Source organism: Peromyscus leucopus, chromosome 2 (genome assembly GCF_004664715.2).
Source record: "Peromyscus leucopus breed LL Stock chromosome 2, UCI_PerLeu_2.1, whole genome shotgun sequence".
Lineage (NCBI taxonomy): Eukaryota > Metazoa > Chordata > Mammalia > Rodentia > Cricetidae > Peromyscus > Peromyscus leucopus.
Window position 1 is genome coordinate 134,816,246 of NC_051064.1, and position 22,443 is coordinate 134,838,688.

Sequence of the window (22,443 nt, forward strand, 5' to 3'; positions counted from 1 at the left end):
ATCTCAAACACCACACACAAGAAGTAGCTAAAATCTAATACTAATAGCTAATTCCCAGTATATTCCATTCATTTTCTCTTTCTTATCTTTTTTTTTTTTTTTTAAGATTTATTTATTTATTATGTATACAGTGTTCTGACTGCACACACCCCTGCAGGCCAGAAGAGGGCACCAGATCTCACTACAGATGGTTGTGAGCCACCATGTGGTTGCTGGGAATTGAACTCAGGACCTTTGGAAGAACAAGCAGTGCTCTTAACCTCTGAGCCATCTCTCCAGCCCTTCTCTTTCTTATCTTAAAAAAAAAATTTTTGGGGGATACAATGGATCTCACAGTGCTGGTCAGGACTTTCTAGGTAGACCAGGGTGGTCTTGAACCCACAGAGATCTGCCTGACGCTGCCTCTCCAGTGCTGGGATTAAAGGCGTGCACCAGCAGGCCCCGCTAAGATTTTGTGAAGTTTATGTGCATGTGTCTGTGCACATGTGTGCAGGCTCTTCTGAGACCAGAAGAGGGGATTGGGGCATTTGGCGGTGGAACTACAGGGGTTTCCAGCTGCTGGCTGTGGGTGCCAGAACTCAACTCTGGTCCTCTGCCAGAGCACCAAGTGCTCCTAACTGCTCGGCCATCTCTCCAGCCTCTCTCCTGCCTCAGCCTTCCTTTCCTCCTTCCCTCCTCCCCCACCCTTTCTTTTTTCATTTAGAGTTCCCAGGCTGGCCTAGAACTTGCGATCCTCCTGCCTCAACTTCTGGATCATACCACTAGGCCCTGCTCTCTCCAATATTCTTAGCCATCCTTCTCATTCCACCTCTAGGTATAACTACATCTTTGTACCCTTTGGCTCGCCTCGAACCCCTGCCAAAGCACACACCTTTAATCTCCAGCACTCGGGAGGCAAAGGCAGGTGGATCTCTGTGAGTTCGAGGTCAGCCTGGTCTACAGAGCGAGATCCAGGACAGGCTCCAAAGCCACAGAGAAACCCTGTCTCGAAAAACCAAAACCAAAATAATAATAATAATAATAATAATAATAATAATAACAATAACAATAACAACAACCAACAAACTCCTTTCCACCCTTTGTTCTGCCTTCAAATTTGGAGTTCTGTGATGCTGAGTGCATCACTTTCTCTTGGTGAGTGTCAGTTTTCTAGCCTGTAAAATGGGAACAATAGCATCCATCTTGAAGGGTCATGGTACTGATGGGGTGGGCAAAGCTTGTAGAAATCTCGTACCCAGTTGCTGGCACACGGTGAGGGCTGCCATGCCATGAGGTGCAGTGCCGGCATTGTGCAGCCTGGACTGGGACAGACTGCATTGCATGAGGGCAGTGGCCCCTAGCCAGGAAGGGGTTAATGAGCAAAGCCATAAAACAGAACTCAGGCTACCCAAGTGCATGCAGCCCTGCCCATCTGAACCCTCTAGGAAGATGTCTTAGGCCCCTGCCTTGCAAAAGACAAAGGGTGATGTAAAACACCAACAGCTACTCCCTTGTTCCAAGTGCTTGCTGGGGGCCAGGCCCATCCTAAAGGCTTTACACTGATTGTTTTGAGTAATCCTGGACAAAGCTCCATGAGGCAGAGATTGACAGATGAAGAAACAAGAAAGATTGGGGATTTACGAACGTGGAGTCATCCAGCTGGATGAAATCTAGCACAGCTGGATTAACAACTCCACATGTTGACTCTGGGGGCACTTCCAGCTTCATCTCCATGCCTACCAACAGGGAACGCCATACAGGAATCTTCATCTCCGTGCCCACCAACAGGGAATGCCATATCCACCAATAAGGAATGCCATACAGGAAGCTTCATCTCTATATCCACCAATAAGGAATGCCATACAGGAAGCTTCATCTTCATGTCCGCCAATAGGGGAAGGCCATACAGGAAACACACACACTTCTGCAAAGTCATACCATGAATGTGTGTGGGAGACTAGTGTGCTGGGGCACAGCGTGAACCAAGAGAGGCAGTAACAGTGCTGGAGAGAGAAAGAGCAGCCGACATGCATCACATAATTACACACACACACAGATTAAAATCAAAATTTAGGGGCTGGAGAGAAGGCTCATGGGTTAAGAGCACTTCCTGTTCCCAGCGCCCATGTTGGGTGCCTCACAACCAGCTGTCAATCCAGCTCCAGGAGGGTGCTTACTTGTTCGTATGCACATATCTGCACACATACACACACAGTTAAAAATAAGTCTTAAAACAAAATCAACAATGTCTATTCATCTGTTTACTGGTTCATTTGCCCCAATTTCCGTTTAGAAATTGCAAGTTTCAGCAATGGCTGGGCCTCTGTTAAAAATGTTAATAATAGCTGGGCATTGGTGGCGCATGCCTTTAATCCCAGCACTTGGGAGGCAGAGGCAGGCAAATAGATCTCTGTGAGTTCGAGGCCAGCCTGGGCTACCAAGTGAGCTCCAGGAAAGGTGCAAAGCTACACAGAGAAACCCTGTCTCGGAAAACCAAAAAAAAAAAAAAGTTAATAAAAGTTTTGTTGCACAGTAATCAAGAAAAAGGCAGGGCAGTGGTGGTACAGGCCTTTAACCTCAGTGCTCGGGAGGCGGAGGCAGGCGGATCTCTATGAGTTCGAGGACAGAGTTCCAGGACAGCCAGGGCTACACAGAGGACACCTGTCTCGAGAAACCAAACCAAATAAAAATAAAAACAAGGCAAGAAAAAGAAGGGGGTGGTGACAGTTGGGGCTGGAGAGATGGCGCAGAGGTTAAGTGCACTGCCTGCTCTTCCAGAGGTCCTGAGTTCAATTCCCCACATCTACATGGGATCTGATGCCTTCGTCTGACTTTCCGTGAACACGGCACACACAAGGTTCACAGGCATCCATGCAGGCAGAACACTATACACATAAAATAATATAAAAAATATTTAAAGGGTGGGGAGGTTAAATGGCTTGGGAGGTCTGACCTGGACCCTGTTCCTTCATCTTCTAGTCAGAGTGAGTGTCACTTGGATTCCTGGTTGTCACAGCTGCAGTGGGAGAGCCTTGTGCCTCACCCTGCACAGAGGTCAAGTACTGCAGCAGACAGACAAACAGAAGGCCAGCTGTGGAAGTGCATGGCTGCAGTCTCAGAATTTAGGGGGTGAAGGCAGGAGGATTATCAGGGTTCAGAGCCAGCCCAGACTATAGAGGGGGTTTGAGGCCACCTGAGCTCCATGAAACTCTGTCCCAAAACAACAGTAGCAACATACTGTATCAGTAGAGGCTGGGGACAGTCGCAGCCAAACTTCATACCCCAATCCTGGTGTGGTGAGCATAGTGCACGTGCCCCTAATACCATTGCTCGGGAAACAGAGGAAGGAAGATTGGAAGTTCAGGGCCAGCCTCGACTGTGGGAGACCCTGGTTTCCTTCTTTCTTTCTCTCTCTCTCTTTCTTTCTTTCATTTCATTTCATTTCATTTCATTTCATTTATTTTGTTTTTTGAGACAGGGTTTCTCTGTCCTGGAGCTCGCTCTGTAGACCAGGCTGGCCTCAAACTCAGTGATCTGCCTGCCTCTGCCTCCCATGCTGAGTGCTGGGATTAAAGGCATGCACCACCACTGCCTGACTGAAACCCTGTTTCAAAAAGAGAGAAAATCCGAACAAGAAGACCATGCCCTAGAACCAAAGGGCCCTTGGCAGCCCCTCTGAACCCTCTCTTTCTTTCCTGGAGGCCTATTTAAGGCAACTTCAAACGCATTACGTCTTCCTGTCTTCTCTCGCACCCCCGGGCGCTCAGACACAGGCTCTGCTGCCCGCCTGCCCAACCTCCTTCCTTCCCAGCCGGAGAGGGCTGCTGCAGGACAGGTGAAGAGCTCACATGGCCAGCTGGTGCCTTCCAGGCCGTGGTATTTGAGACCTGAGGCAGGGTTGGGAGAGGGAAAGAGCAGGGGCTTGTGGGGCTGGGACCCTGGGTTGAGGGTTTTGGAGTCTGAGGGGCATTTGGGGCTACTTAGGACGGGAGGGGTGAGGTGCCAGTCGCCTGGCTAAGTTGACCTCTGTGTTGTGTGGCCTCAGAAGAAGATGGCAGAGCAGCAGGGTGCTGACTGGCAGCCAGCCGAGCACTGGGATATCGTCTTGTCAGGCTAGGCAGGCGGCACCTGGGGCCTCTCCTTTCTAGGGCCTCACCGCTGCTGAGGGAGTTGACCCGAAACAACTAAGGTTCACAAGACTCTGGTGTTTCCCAGAAAAGCTCCCTGGGTGAGCCTGGATGGTAGGAGCCTCTGGTTGCTGTGGTCCTGATCTCTATGGAAAAGGCAGGCTCCTCGATTCTCGATAACCTCGAGGAATCCGGAATGTTCCCTCAGAACCCCCATAAGGACTTTGCTCTTCATTTAATATCCTTTCTGTACCTTCCAGGGAAGTGTCATTGGCTTCCAGATGTCAGGACTAAGACAGCTGTCACACATTAGCTAGGGACATATCTATTTCTCTTTACTATTTTTGGGACAAGGTCTCACATAGCCTTGACCACTCTGTGTAGCCATGGATGACCTTACAGTCCCGACCCTTCCCCTTCTACCTCCCGAGTGCTGGGATTACAGTGTTCTCCACTATGCCCAGCTTAGGTGTTGCTGGAGATTGAACCCAAGGCCTCACACAGGCGAGGCATGCACAAAGGACTCCATCTCTCGTCCTTTGCCCTTCATTTCTCATAGAGAGACACTGAGGCCAGGAAGAGAGTGACCCGCACACAGCCTCATCTCAGTGAGTGTGCCTCACAGCTCACCTGACCCACCCGTTCTCCCCATCTGGGAGTGGGAACATGAAGGGAAAACCAACTGCCCAGTTGGGTGGTTACCACAAGACTTCTGGGTGGTTCGGGATACTCCCTGTCCCCCAGCCTGGGCTTCCAGCTCTGGCAAGATGACCAGCTAGGATGGGACATGCCCTTCTCCCTGAGCATGTCTGCCAAATTAAGAGGAAGGGTGGAAGCCTGAATGGGCCAAGCCCTTACCTTTCTGCTCCAGGCAGAGACTCCAGAGTGGACATGCTCTAGGGCTCAGATTGTCCTATCGGCAAGAAGAGGGAAAGACCACACAGAACGTGTGGATGACCATGGCCTTGAACTTTCGTGGGGGCTCAGAACCATTCTGTGGCCTTTGCAGTCTTGGATGAGGATTTTCTGCCCAAGTTCATTCTGGTCCCATTCAGAGCAACACCACAGACGAACACCAGGGCAATCAGGAGTGGGGGTGTGGAGGGAGAACGGGACAAGTTATGTAGGGAAGAGGGGACAGTCTGAGGTCAATGAAAAAAGAAGCCCTTGGATAAGGAAACCTTTGGAGGAGGGAGGGGAGCCATTTGAATGAAAGATATGGGTATCCATGGCTTAGCTTCTTCCCTTTAGAAACCAAACTGGGGTGTCTGTGCAAGAGACTCCCAAGTCCTGGGCTATTAGGCCTTTTCCCTGCTTCCCAGGTCTTCTCGCCTGATACTTCTCAGCCACTTCCAGACGCAATGGCTACTCACGACCTGTCCTGGGCCAACTGGATGTGTCCCTTGCCACTGGTACCAGCTCAATCTTCCTTGCCGGCCTGCCCACGAGGCTCAGACCTGTATTCTTATGCCCTGCAGAAGACACTCCTGAGTATGACCCCACAGGATCTCAGAGAGGATGCCTCAAACATAAGTGAGTCTGGGGCCTGGGGCTGGACCTCAGAGCTCTGTGGGCGGGTTGAAGGGAACATGGGTTTTGGGATGGGGATGAGGACAGAGCCTCAGGCACACTTTCCTGCCACATTTGGTGTTGGGGTTCTGGCCAGAGTTGCCTGTGGCCTTTCAAGACGGCAGCGTAGCAGCTGGTATAGTCAGGTGGGGATAACTGTTGGCCTAGAATGTTTGGGCTAGAGCAGGCTTTAATTCTTTTTGCATTTATTTAGTTAGTTATGTGTACAGGCATGCGCAGAGGACAGCTTGCAGAAGTCAGGTCTCTCCTTCTACCTTATGGATCCTGGGAATCAAAATCATGTTGTCAGACTGGGTAGCAAATACCTGAGCCTTTCTGTCTACGTTCTTCAATATAAATGTTCATTTTTGCCGATTAATTTTTGCATGTGCATGTGTATGTGGTGTGTGTGTGCACATGTGTATGTAATTGTAAGATACATATCCGTGTAGAGGCCAGAGGAGGCTGTCCACAATCCTACTCTCTCTCTCTCTGCCTTAGTCTCTTGAGACAGACAGGGTCTCTCACTGAACCTGAAGGTAGGCTGGCCAGCAAACCCCAGTGATCCTGCACACAGCCATGAAGGGACTTTTATATTGGTGCTGGGATTTTTTGGGGCGTGGGGTGGGCAGAAGTTGGGCTGAGGATTTGAATTTAATTCTTCATCTTGTGCAGGAGGTACTCTCACTCACTGCTCAAGTCTTCTGTTTGCTTGCTTGTTTGTTTTTCAAGACAAGGTTTTTCTGTGTAGCTCTGGCTGTTCTAGAACTCACTGTGTAGACCAGGCTGGCCTCGAACTCCTGAGATCCGCCTGCCTCTGCCTCCTGAGCGCTGGACTAAAGGCATGGGCCATCACGCCCAGCTGAGCAAGTCTTTTAAGATGGATGACAGGAGCACTGGATGGGGCGCACAGCTGGGCCTGAGTTCTGCCTCTACCCTTTCTAGTTCCCCAGCTTTAGGCACATCCACGGGTTTGCTTGTCTATAGAGGCAGGATCTTTTTAGACCTGTTCCAGGTTTGTTGTATGGGAATACTCTGAGGCCGCCTGGAGGACAGGGACTGACCTGCTCTGTCTTTTATTTCTGGGACCCCAGCAGGACCCTAGCACAGAACACAGAGTGAAACAGCACCTTAAAACTGATATAGGGGAGCAGGAGAGATAGCTCAGTGGTTAAGAGCACTGGCTGTTCTTCCAGAGGACCCAGGTTCAAATCCCAGCACCACAAGGCAGTTTACAACTGTCTGTAACTCCAGTTCCAGGGGAACCAACATCTTCACACCAATGAGTATAAAATAAAGTTAAATAAATTATTTAAAAAAAAAAAAAACTGATTGAGGGAGGCCAAGCCGTGGTGGTGCATGCCTTTAATCCCAGCACTCGGGAGGCAGATGCAGGTGGATCTCTGTGAGTTCGAGGCCAGCCTGGTCTATAGAGTGAGATTCAGGACAGGCTCCAAAGCGAGACAGAGAAACCCTGTCTCGAAAAACCAAAAACAACAACAACAACAAAACCTGATTGAGGGAGCCAGGTTTGGTGGCACACACTTTTAATCCCAGCACTCAGGAGGCAGATGCAGGTGGATCTCTGATCTGGAGGCCAGCCTGGGCTACACAAGTCCCAGTAAAGTCAGGGTTACATATCAGAGAGATCCTGTTTCAAAAAAGAGTTTTTGATCGAGGATGTAAATGGGGGTCCAAGCGGATAATCAGATCCCCCTTTTGGTGTTATTCCCCCCACCCCGTGCTGGGGATAGAACCCAGAGTCTCCCACATGCTGGGTAAGCACTCTGCCGCTGAGCTATGACCCAAGCTCCAGGCCTAGTATTTGAATATTTATCATCCTAGCCTTAACCCCCCACTCCCCCCACTTCCCCCTACTCCCCCCCACACCCCCCCACCCCCGCACTGCCCAGCCCCGGCTGACCTGTCTTTTCCATGCCTGCTCCTGTTCTTACCCTACACGTTTTCACAGCTCACGGTCAGTCTTCAACTGTCTCCTCTACCCCATGTCCTCTCTTTCTTGTCCCCAGTCTTCCCAATGTGTCCTCCATCCCTTCCTCCTCTTCCTTTTCCTCATCTCCTGTCTTCTTCACTCATGTCCTCTCCCTTTTCCAGTCCTGTTCTCTTTATCTGGAGTAGTACTGCTCAAAGGACATTCGTGCAACAACGTGAATATTCCATACCCTGCTGGTCAATGCCTGGTGGCTTTTTTTCCCTCACTGTATCACCCAGGCTGACTTTGAACTCATGTTCCTCCTGCCTCCTCCTCATGAGTGCTGGGGTCACAGGTGTGTGCTACCAGGCCAGCTGGGGTCACAGGTGTGTGCTACCAGGCCAGCTGGGTTCACAGGTGTGTGCTACCAGGCCAGCTGGGGTCACAGGTGTGTGCTACCAGAGCAGCTGGGGTCACAGGTGTGTGCTACCAGACCAGCTGTGTTCACAGGTGTGTGCTACCAGGCCAGCTGGGGTCACAGGTGTGTGCTACCAGGCCAGCTGGGGTCACAGGTGTGTGCTACCAGGCCAGCTGGGGTCACAGGTGTGTGCTACCAGAGGGGGGGGGGAACACGACACACACACAGGTGTGTGCTATCAGACCAGGTGTGTGCTACCAGGCCAGCTGGGGTCACAGGTGTGTGCTACCAGAGGGGGGGGGAACACGACACACACACAGGTGTGTGCTATCAGACCAGGTGTGTGCTACCAGGCCAGCTGGGGTCACAGGTGTGTGCTACCAGAGCAGCGGGGGGGGGGGGGGGGGAATGGGGGGGGAACAGGTATGTGCTACCAGGCCAGCTGGGGTCACAGGTGTGTGCTACCAGGCCAGCTGGGGTCACAGGTGTGTGCTACCAGAGGGGGGGGGGAACACGACACACACACAGGTGTGTGCTATCAGACCAGGTGTGTGCTACCAGGCCAGCTGGGGTCACAGGTGTGTGCTACCAGAGCAGCGGGGGGGGGGGGGGGAATGGGGGGGGGACAGGTATGTGCTACCAGGCCAGCTGGGTTCACAGGTGTGTGCTACCAGAGCAGCTGGGGACACAGGTGTGTGTTACTGTGCACCTTACATGTGGCTAGTACTAATACAACTAAAAAACTAAATTTGTTTGTTTGGTTTTGTTTAATTTTTTTATTACATTAAACATTTTTTTTTTTTTTTTTTTTTTTTTTTTATTTAGTAGCGGAGCAAGGTGGCACACACCTTTAATTCTAGCACTCAGGAAGCAGAGACAGACAAATCTCTGTGAGTTCCAGGCCAGGCAAGGATGTACAGTGAGACTCTGTCTAAAAAAAAAAAAAAGTGTGTGTGTGTGTGTGTGTGTCTGTGTGTGTCTGTGTGTGTCTGTGTGTGTGTGTGTGTGTGTGTGTGTGTGTGTGTGTGTGTGTGTGTGTGTGTGTGTGTGTGTGTCTGTGTGTGTCTGTGTGTGTCTGTGTGTCTGTGTGTGTGTGTGTGTCTGTGTGTGTGTGTGTGTGTGTGTGTGTATACACCCGCGAATGCCATGGTGCACATGTGGAGGTCAGAGGGCAGCCTGCAGGGTCAGTTCTCTCCTTCTACCCTGTGGGTTTCGGAGCTTGAACTCAGGTCTTCAGGCTTGGGTGCACCTTTTCCTGCTGAGCCATTTTGGGGTCCCTATTATTTTTTATTTTTTTTTGTTTGCTTTTATTGACACAGGGTCCCATGTAGCCCAGGCTAGCCTCATACTTACTATGCAGCCAAGGATGACTTTGAATTCCTGATTCTCCTGGCTGGATATCCTAAGTTCTGTTATAATGGGCATGTACCACCATGCCCAACAAAGAACTGAATATTTTACTAAATTACTTTAATGCAAATTTAGTTACGTGTTCAGCAGCTGCCCCTTGCTATCCTTGTGTGACCTCCTCTTGACCTGTGGCACCCAAATTTATGTATTTAACGTGGGACCTCTCCCTTAAACTTCGGTTCATCTGTCTGCACACCTGACCTCTCCTCCCCATGTCCAGTGGGCTGTGCACCTGACCCTTCTCCCGGATGTCTAGTAACCTGCTTACAGTTTTTTCCCCCTTAAATTGTCAGGTGTTCCCTGCACCCTGGTAGCTTTTATTACAGGCTTAGTAGCGGAGGGGAAACTGAGTCTCAGAGGCAGAGGGAAGTGCCCAGCCAAAGTTGCCTCATCATCTTGCAGGTTCTTTCCCAACTCTGAGCCGGGCAGGCTTAAGAGGGGACAGATGTTCAGTCCAGACTGCAGGGGACCTGATCATCTTCCCTTTCTGATTCAGAGCACCAGCCACCAGGCCTGCACGAAGACTCTGTGGACAACGAGAAACTCACAACCAAGGACTCGGTGAACAGAGAAGAGATGGAAAGCCAGCCAGAAAGAGACTTCTGCCTGCCCCTCCCTCCTCACACCAGCTCCTCCCCAGATGTCAGGCTGGACAGGAAGAGTCCCAGTCCCTTGACCTTCTGGCCCTGGCTCTCTCCCACTGTCGTCTCCAAGGAACTCCCTCTCCACATCTACCCAGTCTTCCCTGGGTACCCACTTCTCCTGCCTCCCCCTTACCTACTCACTTATGGGGCCCTACCCTCTGTCCAGGGTCCGCAACTCCTCATGCTGTCCCCAGACACCTCATACCCCACCATGGCCACATCCCGCTTGCTTATGACAGCCAATGGTGCTGGGCCCCATATCACCCAGGAGAAGCCCCCGCTTCTCAACTCAGGGGCTTCCCGGAGTGCTGGACACACCCTGCACTCCCAGGTCCGGAGTCAGAGCTTTAGAGAGGCCTCCACCTTCTCCCCAGGACAGGCTGGTGTGGTAGCTCCGGCAAAGCGGCCAGGCTCCCAGGCTGGCGTCCCAGCCCTGCCTTACCCTCTGAAGAAAGAGAATGGTAAAATCCTCTATGAGTGCAACGTGTGTGGCAAGAACTTTGGGCAGCTCTCCAACCTGAAGGTATCAGCGCTCTGGGTCCTGCTATCCCCTCCAATCTTCTAACGAGTCTCCTGCCTTTCCCCTTGCTTCTAGAATCAAGTCCTAAAACCCGGAAGTGACTCCCGGGCATCTCCTAGGGCCAAGTGGCCTTGAGGCTCACCCAGGTGGAAAGACAGGACAAGCTGGGTTTGGTGGTGCATTATACTTTTGGTTCTGTCATTCAGGGGGCTGAGGCCGGAGGATGACAGCAGAAGTCCAAGGCCAGTTTGGGCTAATGAGACTCCACCTGTCTTAGGGTTCCGTCGCTGTGAAGAGACACATGACCACAGCGACTCTTATAATGGAAAGCATTTAACTGCGGCTGGCCCACAGCTCAGTGGTTTAGTCCATTATTCGGAAGCACGGTGACATGCAGGCAGACATAGTACTGGAGAGGGAGCTGAAAGTTCTGGATCTGGATCCTCAGGTAGCAGGAAGAGACAGTGAGCCACTGTCTAGGCTTGAACTTGTGAGACCTCCAAGCCTGCCCCCAATGATACAAGTCCTCCAACAAAACCACACCCACTCCAGCAAGGCCACGTCTCCTAATAGTGCCACTCTTCATGAGCCTATGGGGCCGTTTCCTTTTTCTTTTCTTTGTTTGTTTGTTTTGTTTTTTGAGACAGGGTTTCTCTGTGTAGCCCTGGCTGTCCTGGAACTCACTCTGTAGACCAGGCTGGCCTTGAACTCAGAAATCCACCTGCCTCTGCCTCTCAAGTCCTGGTATGAGTCACCACAGCCAGGGCTGTTTTCACTCAAACTGCCACACCATCTAAAGATAAAAATAAAAAAAAGCCAGGTGTGGTGGCTTTTAACCCTAGCACCTAGGAGGCCGAGGCAAGCAGATCTCAGTGGGTTGGAGGCCAGCTTGGTCTACATATCAAGTTCCAGGACAGCCAGGGTTACATAGGGAGGTCCTTCTCAAGAAATAAAGGGTGAGTGTGTGCACATCAAAGTCTCCTCCATCCTGAGAGATTGTCTGTGAGAGCACTTTATTTAAGTTAGAACGGGACATCGAGGCCCCTAGCAGACAGGAATTCAAGGTAACCACAATTGAGTAGTGGGTTTGAGCTTATATTTCAGTCTCTTGTCATCAACTGTTAAGTTCTTTCCCAGACAGCATCCTCTGTGGGTCCCCAGCTGAGCCTCTTTCTTACTTCTGAAGATCAAAAAGGGGGAATGGGTAGGTTTTGGAGACTCGAGACCACAGTCTTACAAACAACCTTTTTCAAGTGGGATCCCACAAATCAGGCCTGATGCTGTAGGTGTGATCATGTACATCATGCAGCAGGGGATGGCCGTGGGGGCCCTCACTGTTAGCCAAGACCACAAGCTATGTGCAGGTTACAGCTACCGGGGAAACAGCTGGATCCTCCAAGCCTTAACAAACCTCAAACCGCTCGGAGAGCTAACAAAACCTGCAGATTCCCCGGCTCCAGCCTCAGCTGGTCTAGACTCCGCATTTTTAAAAATTTATTTATTTTATGTGCATTGGTGTTTTGCCACGGGTGTCAGGTTCCCTGGAACTGGAATTACAGACAGTTGTGAGCTGCCATGTGGGTGCTGGGAATTGAACCTGGGTCCTCTGGAAGAGCAGTTGGTGCTCTTAACCACTGAGCCATCTCTCCAGCCCATAGACTGCATTTTTAGTATGCTCCCAAGGTCATACCGAAGCTGCTGGTCTATGAATTGTACTTTAAGTAGCTATTCTAGGGGGTATCTGGTGTACCCCTTATCTATCCTCCTGAATCTCTGCTACAGGGCAGACCAAATAATGAGAGTGTCCTGGGTATTGGTAGTGTCTGGGGGAGGTGATAGAAAGGCCTGGATGCCAGCAAAGGATCCCGCCGAGGGTGTGGGCGGAGATTTGGAGTGGACTCTGAGCCCTGTTAGACGGTCTGTTTCTTCTAGGTCCACCTGCGTGTACACAGTGGGGAGCGTCCATTTCAGTGTGCCCTGTGTCAGAAGAGGTTCACCCAGCTGGCCCACCTGCAGAAGCATCACCTGGTACACACCGGGGAGCGGCCCCACCAGTGCCGGGTGAGACCCTTTTACCCCTCACAGGCACACTTGCAGCTGGGTGAGGAGTTCTAGGTCCCTGGGGGGATAGCACCTGGGCCGCCTCTGTTTCCCAATCCCGAGTAAGTAAGATGGAGAGGAGAGGATAGAGAGCGTGTGTGTGTGTGTGTGTGTGTGTGTGTGTGTGTGTGCGCGCGTGTGCGTCTGTCTGTGTGTGTACTTGAGCACGGGGCGGGCCACTGGAATGTGTGGTGTTGGAGGAGAAAATACAGCGGCCCGTCTGTGCATGGAGAATACTGAAGTTGAAGATCTTGGAGCATGCACACCCTTGCCGGCCTCCCTGGGCTGTTGAAGGAGCCATAGCACATGCAAAGAATCCAAACAGGCAAACAATTGGCTCAGTGCAGCTGCTTGAGCCTGCCCTCATTCTTGGGGAGAGCAGAGGCAGGGGGACTCTTCCTTTCACAGGGGCAGAAATGAGAGCAGTGTGGTGGTTCTGAGTCTAAGCGACAAAGTCAGACCGCTTTTCAAATCCCAGCTTCTCCTCCCAACTCGTGTGGCCGTTGGCTAGAGGCTTCCTTCCTCTGAGCCTCTGCTCTCTCCCCGGTGTTCAGTCTAGTCAGGCTTCTTGGGAAGACTATGCACGGTCAGTTCCTGGCTTGACCAGCTCCCCAGTAAATGCTGACCACACCCACTGACGCTGCAGCCCCTGGCATCAGGGTCCGAAGTGACTAACCTTATTTGGTCCTCCCTAACTAATGAGGTTAGGAATCAGTGCCTATCTAGTACTGACAGAGAAAGAAAGAAACTCAGAGGGAACAAAAGGAGAATGCCGGCCTCAGCCTGCCAGGCTCTAACGTGCCCTGCCGTGGGTCCCAGGGAGAAACAGTCAGAAAAGCTTCTGATCTGCGTTGACAGGGATGTGGGGTAGGGGAGGTGTGTCCAGGATGGGTGGGCTGGGGAGGGAGGCCCTGGGCCGGCTGCAGGGCAGGGATGACGTGGGTGCCCATCGCTGTCAGATATGCCGCAGACGCTTCAGCAGCTCCAGCAACCTCAAGAGCCACCTCCGCCACCACTCGGGGGCCCAGCCGTTGCTGTGGAACATCTGTTCCGGTCGCTTCACCCCGCATGTCCATCTGAAGCTGCAGCACCATGGGCAGCAAGCTCCTGGGCCCCTGGCCCACACCCACCTGCCCCTCGCCTCTCTCACCTGCCTTGCCCAGTGGCACCAAGGAGCACTAGATCTTGTGGAAGCATCGTCAGAGAAGATGGGCTGGGATGTGGACAAGGTCAAGGAGTCCCCGGTGTCCCGGGGAAGGCAAGGGCAGCCGGCCTGAGCAGTGGTGCAAGGGTTTCTCTGGGAACGGAGTGTTGGCAATTAAAAGATTCTCTCGGTGCTGAGTCAAGCCCCGCTGAGCATCTCTGGTGGAGGGGAATGTCTGCATGCACCTGGCCAGATCCCATCCCTCACCTGGGAGCAGGGCAGGGCACACAGCCCATATGGGGTGGGTACGTGCAGCCATCTTCCTCAGGCTGGGTTTGGGTTCCACTCCCTGTCTGTGACCTGTCTGGGACTGAGCTCTTCATCTCAACTCACCAATGGACAGAGCTGCCTTTCAGGACTGGATGAAGGCAGTGCCCTCAGAGGCAGGAGGACTCGCAGCCATTAGATTATTATCAACCACTTAATTGCCAGGTCTGATGGACAAAGAGCCCCTGGAAGTCACCAGAGAATGGAGCAAGAATTGACTTGTGTGCAGCCCAAGCACGGAACACGCTGCCCTCCTTCCTGAATACCTCACCCAACACCTTTCCCATTGTCCCTGGGTCCTGCCTGCCACTTTCTAACTCAGCTCCTACTCAGCCAAGGTAGAGAGGTCAGCTGGTATTACCTGCCATCTCCACGGGATGAGGGTGAGAAAAGACACAGATCTTCCTGTCCTCTTGTGACCCAGAATCATGGTGTCCCCTGTGTACCGGGACCAGAGGGCAATGGGGTCTCCAGCCAGTTAGGACTACACTACAGACAGGGAAGAACCGGCAAAAGAGTTGGGTAACAACTCATTCGATGGCCCATCTCCAGGGGATCCCCTTAGATGTGCAAAGTGTTCCCTTCCTCCACGCGTGAGCCAGGCGGCATAAGGTGGGAAAGCGAACTGCCGGGGAGGATCAGGTTCGAGCCACCATAAAGGAAGGCTGTGAAGAATGACTCATTTTTAGCCACCGTGAGGTTCCTTTGGCCGACTTGCGGCAGAGGGCGCCAGTCTCGCCTCCGTTGGTTTCGTGTGGCTTCCTCATCTCCATAAGGAGAGACAATCCTACTCCACGTAGGTGGCTCCAAGACAAGACAGAACCCTCCTAGGGAGTCCCTCAAGCGATGGCAAGGTGGGCTTCGGCCGCGCCGGCAACGAAGGTTCGAGTTCCGCTCACCTTTGTCACACCTTTGGGGAGCGGGGATGCCAAGCCCTCGGGCGAGGCCCCTCCTAATTAGCAGGAGTCACCCGCTTCCTGTCCGTGCTCCGCTCCAGTGCAGTAGCAACTCCCAGACCTTCCTAGGCTCGGTCCCGCTCCCCGGCCCCAACGGGTCCCATTCATTCTCCTTTCGTCTTTGCTCAGGTCTAGCTCCCCGAGTGCTCACACAAATCCACCTCCGACATCCCCAGGGGCGTGAAGTTGCAGGGCGGACGGAACAGAGAGCAGGAGCTCGGGAGGGGGTGGTCTGTGTGGGAGTGATCTGGACTGAGACCTGGGGTGAGCATGATCCTCTGAAGGTGCATCTGCAGGCCCAGGGCACGGACGACGTATGGATCAGGTCCCCGCCCGCGGCCCGTGTGAGCGAGCGAGGCTGCTGTTTGCTCAGGGGGACGGGCCGGAGGAGGCGCTTCTCTGCCTGGACAGCGGATCCCAGTGGCACCTGCAGCCAAGCGCCCCGCCGCCGGCTCAAGCCCCAGACCTCGATCTCGCCATGAGAGAGCCGCGCAGGGGCTTCGGTGCTCGCCTCGCCCAGCTCTTGACTGGACTAGGGGGCCGAAGGGAGCGCAGGGGCAAGATCTCAAAGGAGGCCAGACTCCCGGATAGGTGAGGGGAGATGGAGAGAGGCTGGGTGGGGCGTCCCTGGCCTAGGGATATGCGTTTGGGATTAGTGTGTATAAAAATTTAACGGGAGTTCAAATCAGCACGCGAGTATCTTAGAGCACAGAAATATACGTGAGAATGTGCCATGATTTGGGTCTGTGAACTGTGGAATTTCTCCGTGGACTTTTTATTTTTCGTTTTAGAAGATAAGGTATCCTCATGTAATGAATTGTGTATAGAGCAGCTCTGGCCTCGAACTTGTGACAATCCCCCGCCCAATCTCCCAAGTGCTGGGATTTACAAATATGCTCCATTACATTGGACTGTCCTGTGCCTTTTTTGTTTTTATTTTTTGAAAAACTTAAAGCAACTTTGAGAACTTCCTGTCAGGCAAGCTGCTGCTTATCAACGATTTTCTACCCTGTTACCTCTTCCTGCTGCCTGCTGTGGCCATCTGCTGTGGACTTTGATTCTCACGTCACAGGCCAATGTTTCTCTGGCCTTTGTGGTCCTTTGTGGTGAGTCCGACAGGTTCTGGAGCTGGCGCTGCCCTCAGACACCACACATGGTCTTCCCGGTCATCCCGGAACCTGGAGATGGCTCTAGGCTGTACCCACAATGAACCTTTATATGCATGCCCCTTGCTTCCTGCTTTCCCTGAATGCTCTGAAGCAACCCTCCCGGCAGTCCTGTGAGGCGTGGATCCCCTGTGACTCAGATTCAGAAGTAGAGTTTCAGAGACGTGAAGTCACCCACCTAAAGTCACACAGTTGGGAAGAGGTGAAGCCTTGACAGGTCCCTTAGCTGGCTGACTTCTGAACTCACTTCTCCAAAAGCTCTGTTGCTACGGAGATGGCCAGATGGGAAAGCCACGATGGTAGGCTGCTACCCATAGTTGCCTGCTGGCTGAGTAACATGAGTGAGTTCCTTCGCCTCTCTGAGCCCTTCGTGGTGGGTTGTCTGAGTGCAGAGCAGCCTGCCCTGTGGATGGCTGAGCCTGATGGCTCCCAGGGGACAGTGAAGATCCCAGAGGCCCCTGCAGCTCACAGGCCCTGCGTGAGCAGAGCGTGTGGGTGTGCTGATAGCACTGGGTGTTGGGTGTTTATATGTCTATGCAGTTACTGGGCAATTTGTCTAGATCTTATCATGACGCAGCTGTCTTTGGGCCCTGGCCCAGGAGGGGTGAGGGCGTGGTGGGGGCAGAGGGGAGGGGTCTGTAGTGCTTTCTCATCCTACAGAAGGGAGGGGCCAGATACCCTGAGTGTGCCCTGGGGTGTCTACACCCTGCCTGCGCTCTGCCCACCCCCACCTGGGAGACACACCCTGCCCTTACCCTGTCTGGCAGAAACCTGCCCTATAGGCCCGATAGGTTCTCCCCACCCCTCCACACTCAGAGAGGAGGCTGGCTTGGGGTGCGGTGAGTCAGGAGTGCGGAGGGCAGGAGAGGGAAGTCAGGGCCAGCGTGATGATACATGCATGCTGGGTATTCACTTGGACCCCATTCTTACCAGCCGTGGGAATGGGACCCTGAACTGAGGCACAGGCCTCTGATCCCTGCTGATTACTCAGGAGAGGGGCCGACCGTTTGGTAACACACTTCTAAATCTTTCTCCCACTCATGCAATATCTAATCAAGCTTTGAGTAGGGTAGTCATGGCAACCTTATTCTAAGGCTCTCTAGCTGTGTACTCTGGAATAAGTGACTGACTCTCTGGGCCTGTTTTTCTTATCTGAAGTACAGAGACACCTGATAGTTTTCTGAGACCTAGCAAATAGGCACAGACCCTAGGGTTGAGCCTGGCACCCAGAGGGTCCTGGTAAACAGGAAACACTAAAGTCATCAAGGCACTGTTCTCTTGTCGGGTGAGTGTGTGTGTGCATGCGAGTGTGTGTCTGTGTATGTGTGTCTGTGTCTGTGTGTATGAGAGTGTGTGTGTCTGTGTATGAGAGTGTGTGTCTCTGTGTGTATGGAGTGTATGTGTCTGTTTCTGTATGTGTGAGTATGTGCTGTGTATGAGAATGTGTCTGTGTATGTGAAACTGTGTGTGTGTGAAAGTGTGTATGAGTGTGAGTCTGTGTGCCATGTGTGTGAGTGTGTGAATGTGTCTATGAGAGTGCGTGTATGTGTCTGTGTATCTGTGTGAGCGTGTGTGTGTGTGTGTGTGTGTGTATGAGTGTGTGTGAGAGAGAGCGAGAGAGCGTGTGTGTGTGTGTGTGTGTGTGTGTGTGTGTGTGTGTGTTGGGGAAGCGATGAGGAAGCAGAGGAAGCAGTTGGTAGGCCTTCTCCAAAGGTCTGAGTGGCTCATCCTGCAGAGTTGTAGGCCCTGGATTAGGTGGGCAAAGGGCTGCTAGCCTCGGTCGGTATGACAGCAGGATTCTGCTGATTCTTTGCCCCTGTGCTTCCTCCCCAGGCCCTGGGGTGGCCAGAGCTGCCCTGACCTTGCTCAGGATCAGGGCAGCAACCACGATGTCAGCCTCAAGGTAGGATACCACAAAGTGCGGGAGGGGGTGGGGGCAGGAGCTCTGGGGGGCTGGGCCGGAGGTGGAACCCAGACTTGTGGGCTCTCCCTCTGCTTCCACTGCCTCGTGTGGCCCTGGAGATCTGTCCCCTCCTCTGCCAAAAGACACAATAACGCCTCCATCAGAGGAGGAATTCAGTAATAGATGCAGAAGGTCACCGCAGGGTCTGGGTGTCAAAAACGTGTGCATTCGGTGCTGGCGAGCCGGCTCTGCGGTTAAGAGCATTTGCTGCTCCTCCAGAAGGCCTTACCTCAGTTCCCAGAACCCGTGCCTGTGACATTAGCTTCAAAGAATCCAACACCCATCTTCTAGACTCCGTGGACACCTGCACGTATCTACACGCAGACACATGCGTGTACACATAATTTAAAAATAAAATCAATATCCAATGAGTAAAAGGATGAAATGTTTAAAAAAAAAATAAATGTGTGCTCTGGGGTGCTGGGGGAGGCATGTAGCTACAGGGCTTGATTTCAGGGCGTCCTGCTCCTCCAGTGCCCTTGACCTTCATTCCTCTAGGCCTTCTCTTCTTCGCTTCCTGCCCTAACCCTAAAGATGTGATACGAGGCCTGTGGCTTAATCTTTTGGATGGTTTCCCTCTCTGCAGTGGGGACCTGAGCCATGAGTAGGACAGTGACGGGTTCTCCCTTTGGAGAACAGACACCCACCTCCTCTAGAGGTCCTTTGCTCCTCTTTGTATAACTGGGTGCTCCTGCGGATTATCTTGAACCATCTGTGTAACACCTCAGGAGTCGGGTACGGCTATGATCACATCCGGTTTACATACCGACATATCAGAAAGTGAAGATGTGAGTGGTCTACCTCTGCTAGCAAGTGGTGGAGCCGGAATCCACGCCCAGGTTGCCTCCATGATCATTCTTGTCTCTGGGTGTCTAGCCCTGGGGAATGAGAGGCCATATCTGTTTCATAAATGAGTAATTTAAAGATGATGGAATCAAGCTGGACAGTGGCGGTGCATGCTTTTAATTCCAGCCCTTGGGAAGCAGAGGCAAGCAGATCTCCGTGTTAAGTCTAGCCTGGTCTACATAGTGAGGACAGCCAGGGCTACATAGTGAGACTCTGTCTTGAAACAAACAAGGATGAAGGAGTCAAAGGCCCCTGCTAGGTGGGATTTTGCCCTTGATTTGGTTCTCCCAATGCCAAGGACACAAGTCCGTCCTTGAAAACTGGTGGTGTGAGGCCAGTGTCCATTTTGGTCTGGGTTCTTACCCTCTTCCCCCTTGTTCCCACAGCCAGGCAGTATCCCAGGGAAGACAAAAGACAGGCCAGGGGTTGCCCCCTTTTGGCACTGGGATGGGGGCTCTCCCTTGCTTCCCTCATGCCCTGTGTGTATCTCTATGCCCACATGCGTCCTCCCGGGCATACTGTGGGAACTTGGGACTGGGAGGATTTAAGGAAAGTGGCTGCAGGCCTTTTGGTGGCTGGGAGCAGGCAGAGGCTGTATGCAGCTGCGCCAGCTGTGCCCACACATTCCCTAATCCCTAGATTAGGGCCAGAGGCTGGGGACTCGGAGAGATCAGCAACAGGGCTGTGAGGAAGCTGCCGGAAGGGCAGGTATAGCTGGGTCCACTGCTGTCCCTTAGCCATAGGGGCAGAGTGTGGTGCCCGAGAGTAAGGAGGCCTCACCTCCCTGCTGCGTGACTGTCTCCTCCGGGCCTCAGTTTCCCCCAGTGTAAGATAGGAGAACAAGGGCTTGGCCAGGGTCCTGCCCCATTTTCTAGCTCTGAGAATCCTACTCAGTTTCCTGTGGGTCAAGGAGGTTGGCCCAGAATATCCAGAGGTACCTAGATTCCAGAGGGGAGATGCCGTCACTACGTCCCTCACTATGTCCCTGCCCTGCTTCCCACCAGGTCCAAACCCAAAGCCACTCAGAATGGGACCTTCAGGCCAGGAGCCATGGTGGTTTCTGGAGTCAGAAGCGACAACACATCTCAGGAAGACGAAGTGAACCCCTGGGGAGGCTGCAGAGGCCAGCTGTGGGCAGTGCCTGTGACTTGGCCAGCTGTGGCTCGATAGAGCTCGAGCGTCCCGCATCAGCAGGCTCTGCTGAAGCCATTGGTGGTCCCAGCCATACCTCCTGCCTGGAGCCCGCTCCTCCTTGTTTGAAACAGGACTCTCCAGGCTATACCAGCCAGCACCCCCAACACAGTACCTCAGAGGTTCTGCTGAGGCCAGAGCCACCCAACAACCTGGAAGACGCACCCCTACTGCCCCGCCCCGTGTCCTTGCTCACAGAAACAGGGGCAAAGGGCAAGCCTGCCACCCCAGGGCCAGCCCAGCCAGAGCCAGAGACCTTGTGTACTCGTCCCTGTGTCAAAAGGACCCGCTACCACATCACTGTCACCCTGCAGGGGTGCGGGCAGACACCTGGGAAGGAAGGGAAGGAACCGGCCAGACCAGCTCCCCACCCCTGTGGCCCTGAGGAATCCAGGGGCTGGCAGGAGCCTCCCCAGGAACTCCGCCCTATCACTGGGTGTCCAATCAACCCGCTTGAGGAGCCACAGCAGAGTGTCCCACAGCATCAGGGAAGCGGGGCCCAGCCGGAGCTCAGAGTGGGCTGGGAAGCTGGATCCCCACACAGCAGGTGAGTAAAGGTTGGAGCCCGAGGGACTTGATGGTGGGAGGGGTCGTCTGGTGTGGCAGCTCCCGCTTGGGTCTCTGTCTTGTTCCCGGGCTTCTCAGGTGTGAGGTTCCCATTCATTTGGTGCCCTGAGTGTGAGCCAACTCTGTGTCCACTCCCTGATTCTATCCTTCTCTCTCCCAGGCTGCCCCCTAAAACCCAACACTGCTTTCCTCCCCTGCTGTCCATTAGGAGGGGAAATCTCATCACGGGGAGGATGGGCTAGTCAGGGTGATCTTCCTTTCATCAACTGCTGTCACTCCTGGGTTCTTTGCAAGAGATCACAGACCCGGCCTGGGAATGGGCTCCCAGCCAAGGTGCTGGGCGCTCAGGCACAGGTTACTTAACCTCTCTGGGTCTTGCTTTGTTGAATGCCTATGGTAGTCAGAGATGAGGAAGAAGGAGGTGGCTAAGGGAACATGCTTTGAACTCCATTGAGCTGGGCTGCTAAAATAGCAGGGATGCTTATTAATTACACGCCATTGGCAGTGGTAATTATCCCACCTGGCTCTGCTGCAGCCACAGGAAGAGGCGCCAAGACTCCCAAGCTTAGGTTTTTATTTGTGTTGAAGTGAGTCTCCTAATCAGCCTAGTAGGCTCAGAGCGGGGATCGGTGAGTTCCTCAAAACTCACCGAGGAGGAAGGACATGGGACCTCACTAGGGAAGAGTCCCAGGCCACCAAAGGTCTCTGGGAAGCTCCTACTGGTGGTGGCAGCAGTAGCTGTCATCAATGGTTGGTCTTTTTAAGCATAATTTTGTTTAATCCACGAAATAGAGGCTGACCTTTCCATCACCCCCAGATAATTAGAGCAGGAAACTGGGGCTCAGCCAGGAAAAGTCACTCGCCTAAAGCCAACTGGACAGTCAAACCCAGGTTTGTCCATGCCCTAGAAGACTTCCCTGTCTGTCCGTCCGTCCCTGTCCCTGTCCCCATCCCGTGTCCCCATCCCCGTCCCTCCCCCCCGCCCCCCGCCCCGGCAAAGTGGCCTCTGTGGCTATGCAGAGCTCGGCGTGGCCTGTGGTTGCTGTGTGGAACATAGTGTGGATCTGATGGTGCCCCTAACAGAGGCAAAGGCACGGAGACCCAGGTCCCCCTGGGTAGGAGTTTGTGTGCCTGGTTCTGTGCCTAGGGAGGAGGACATGGATGGTTCAGACTGGCCCTGAGGGCTGCCAGGGTACCCCAGCATGGGAAGACAGCCTGTAAAAGGATGGGGGGTGGTGGTGAGAGAGAGGCAGGGTGGGCTGGGGAACACAGGGCTCTGGTTGGTTGGGGTCTAGGTGAATAAAGACTGGAGCTGGAATCTAGGACCGACTTAGAGACGAAGGAGGGTGATCCCCAAAGACATTATCCTTCTGTACCCACTTTCCGCTGGAGGGTTCTCAACTACTCTGGGGGAAGGGGCAGAGAGCGGCCAGGCGACATGTGGGAATGTGTAAGCTGTGCGTGTACCAAGTGTGCATCCCTGACCAAGGGCAGTGGAGAGAACGCTTGTTGTGGCTGTGGGCACGTGCTGGGGATATGTGCACATGTGTGTTATGGTGTCTGTGTGTTTCCTGGTGGAGCAT

At 53.1% G+C, this 22,443-nt stretch overlaps 2 protein-coding genes across 4 annotated transcripts in view; both read left to right on the plus strand.

The window, feature by feature from the left end:
- Window positions 1-3,739: 3,739 nt before the first annotated feature.
- On the plus strand, window positions 3,740-14,671 carry Znf683 (zinc finger protein 683). The gene is made up of 5 exons (XM_028888218.2): window positions 3,740-3,814; window positions 5,429-5,639; window positions 9,933-10,603; window positions 12,533-12,661; window positions 13,660-14,671. The coding sequence occupies exons 2-5, from the start codon at window positions 5,468-5,470 to the stop codon at window positions 13,975-13,977; spliced, it is 1,290 nt and encodes a 429-aa protein (XP_028744051.1). The 5' UTR covers window positions 3,740-3,814; window positions 5,429-5,467; the 3' UTR covers window positions 13,978-14,671.
- A 671-nt stretch (window positions 14,672-15,342) lies between these two features.
- Crybg2 (crystallin beta-gamma domain containing 2) overlaps window positions 15,343-22,443 on the plus strand; it is a 30,565-nt gene continuing 23,464 nt past the window's right edge. For all 3 annotated transcript variants that reach the window (XM_028888226.2, XM_037203047.1, XM_037203048.1), the window contains exons 1-3: window positions 15,343-15,718; window positions 18,127-18,196; window positions 20,107-20,840. In XM_028888226.2, the coding sequence (XP_028744059.2) occupies window positions 15,444-15,718; window positions 18,127-18,196; window positions 20,107-20,840 (1,079 nt within the window). In that variant the 5' untranslated portion in view covers window positions 15,343-15,443. The remainder of the gene's footprint in view (window positions 15,719-18,126; window positions 18,197-20,106; window positions 20,841-22,443) is intronic.

Bases quoted from the DNA above. Each gene is read 5' to 3' on its own strand.
- Znf683 (XM_028888218.2), top strand. From the start codon at position 5,468: ATGGCTACTCACGACCTGTCCTGGGCCAACTGGATGTGTCCCTTGCCA. The intron at 5,640-9,932 runs GTGAGTCTGGGG...TTTCTGATTCAG, and splicing joins AGAGGATGCCTCAAACATAA to AGCACCAGCCACCAGGCCTG. The intron at 10,604-12,532 runs GTATCAGCGCTC...TGTTTCTTCTAG, and splicing joins GGCAGCTCTCCAACCTGAAG to GTCCACCTGCGTGTACACAG.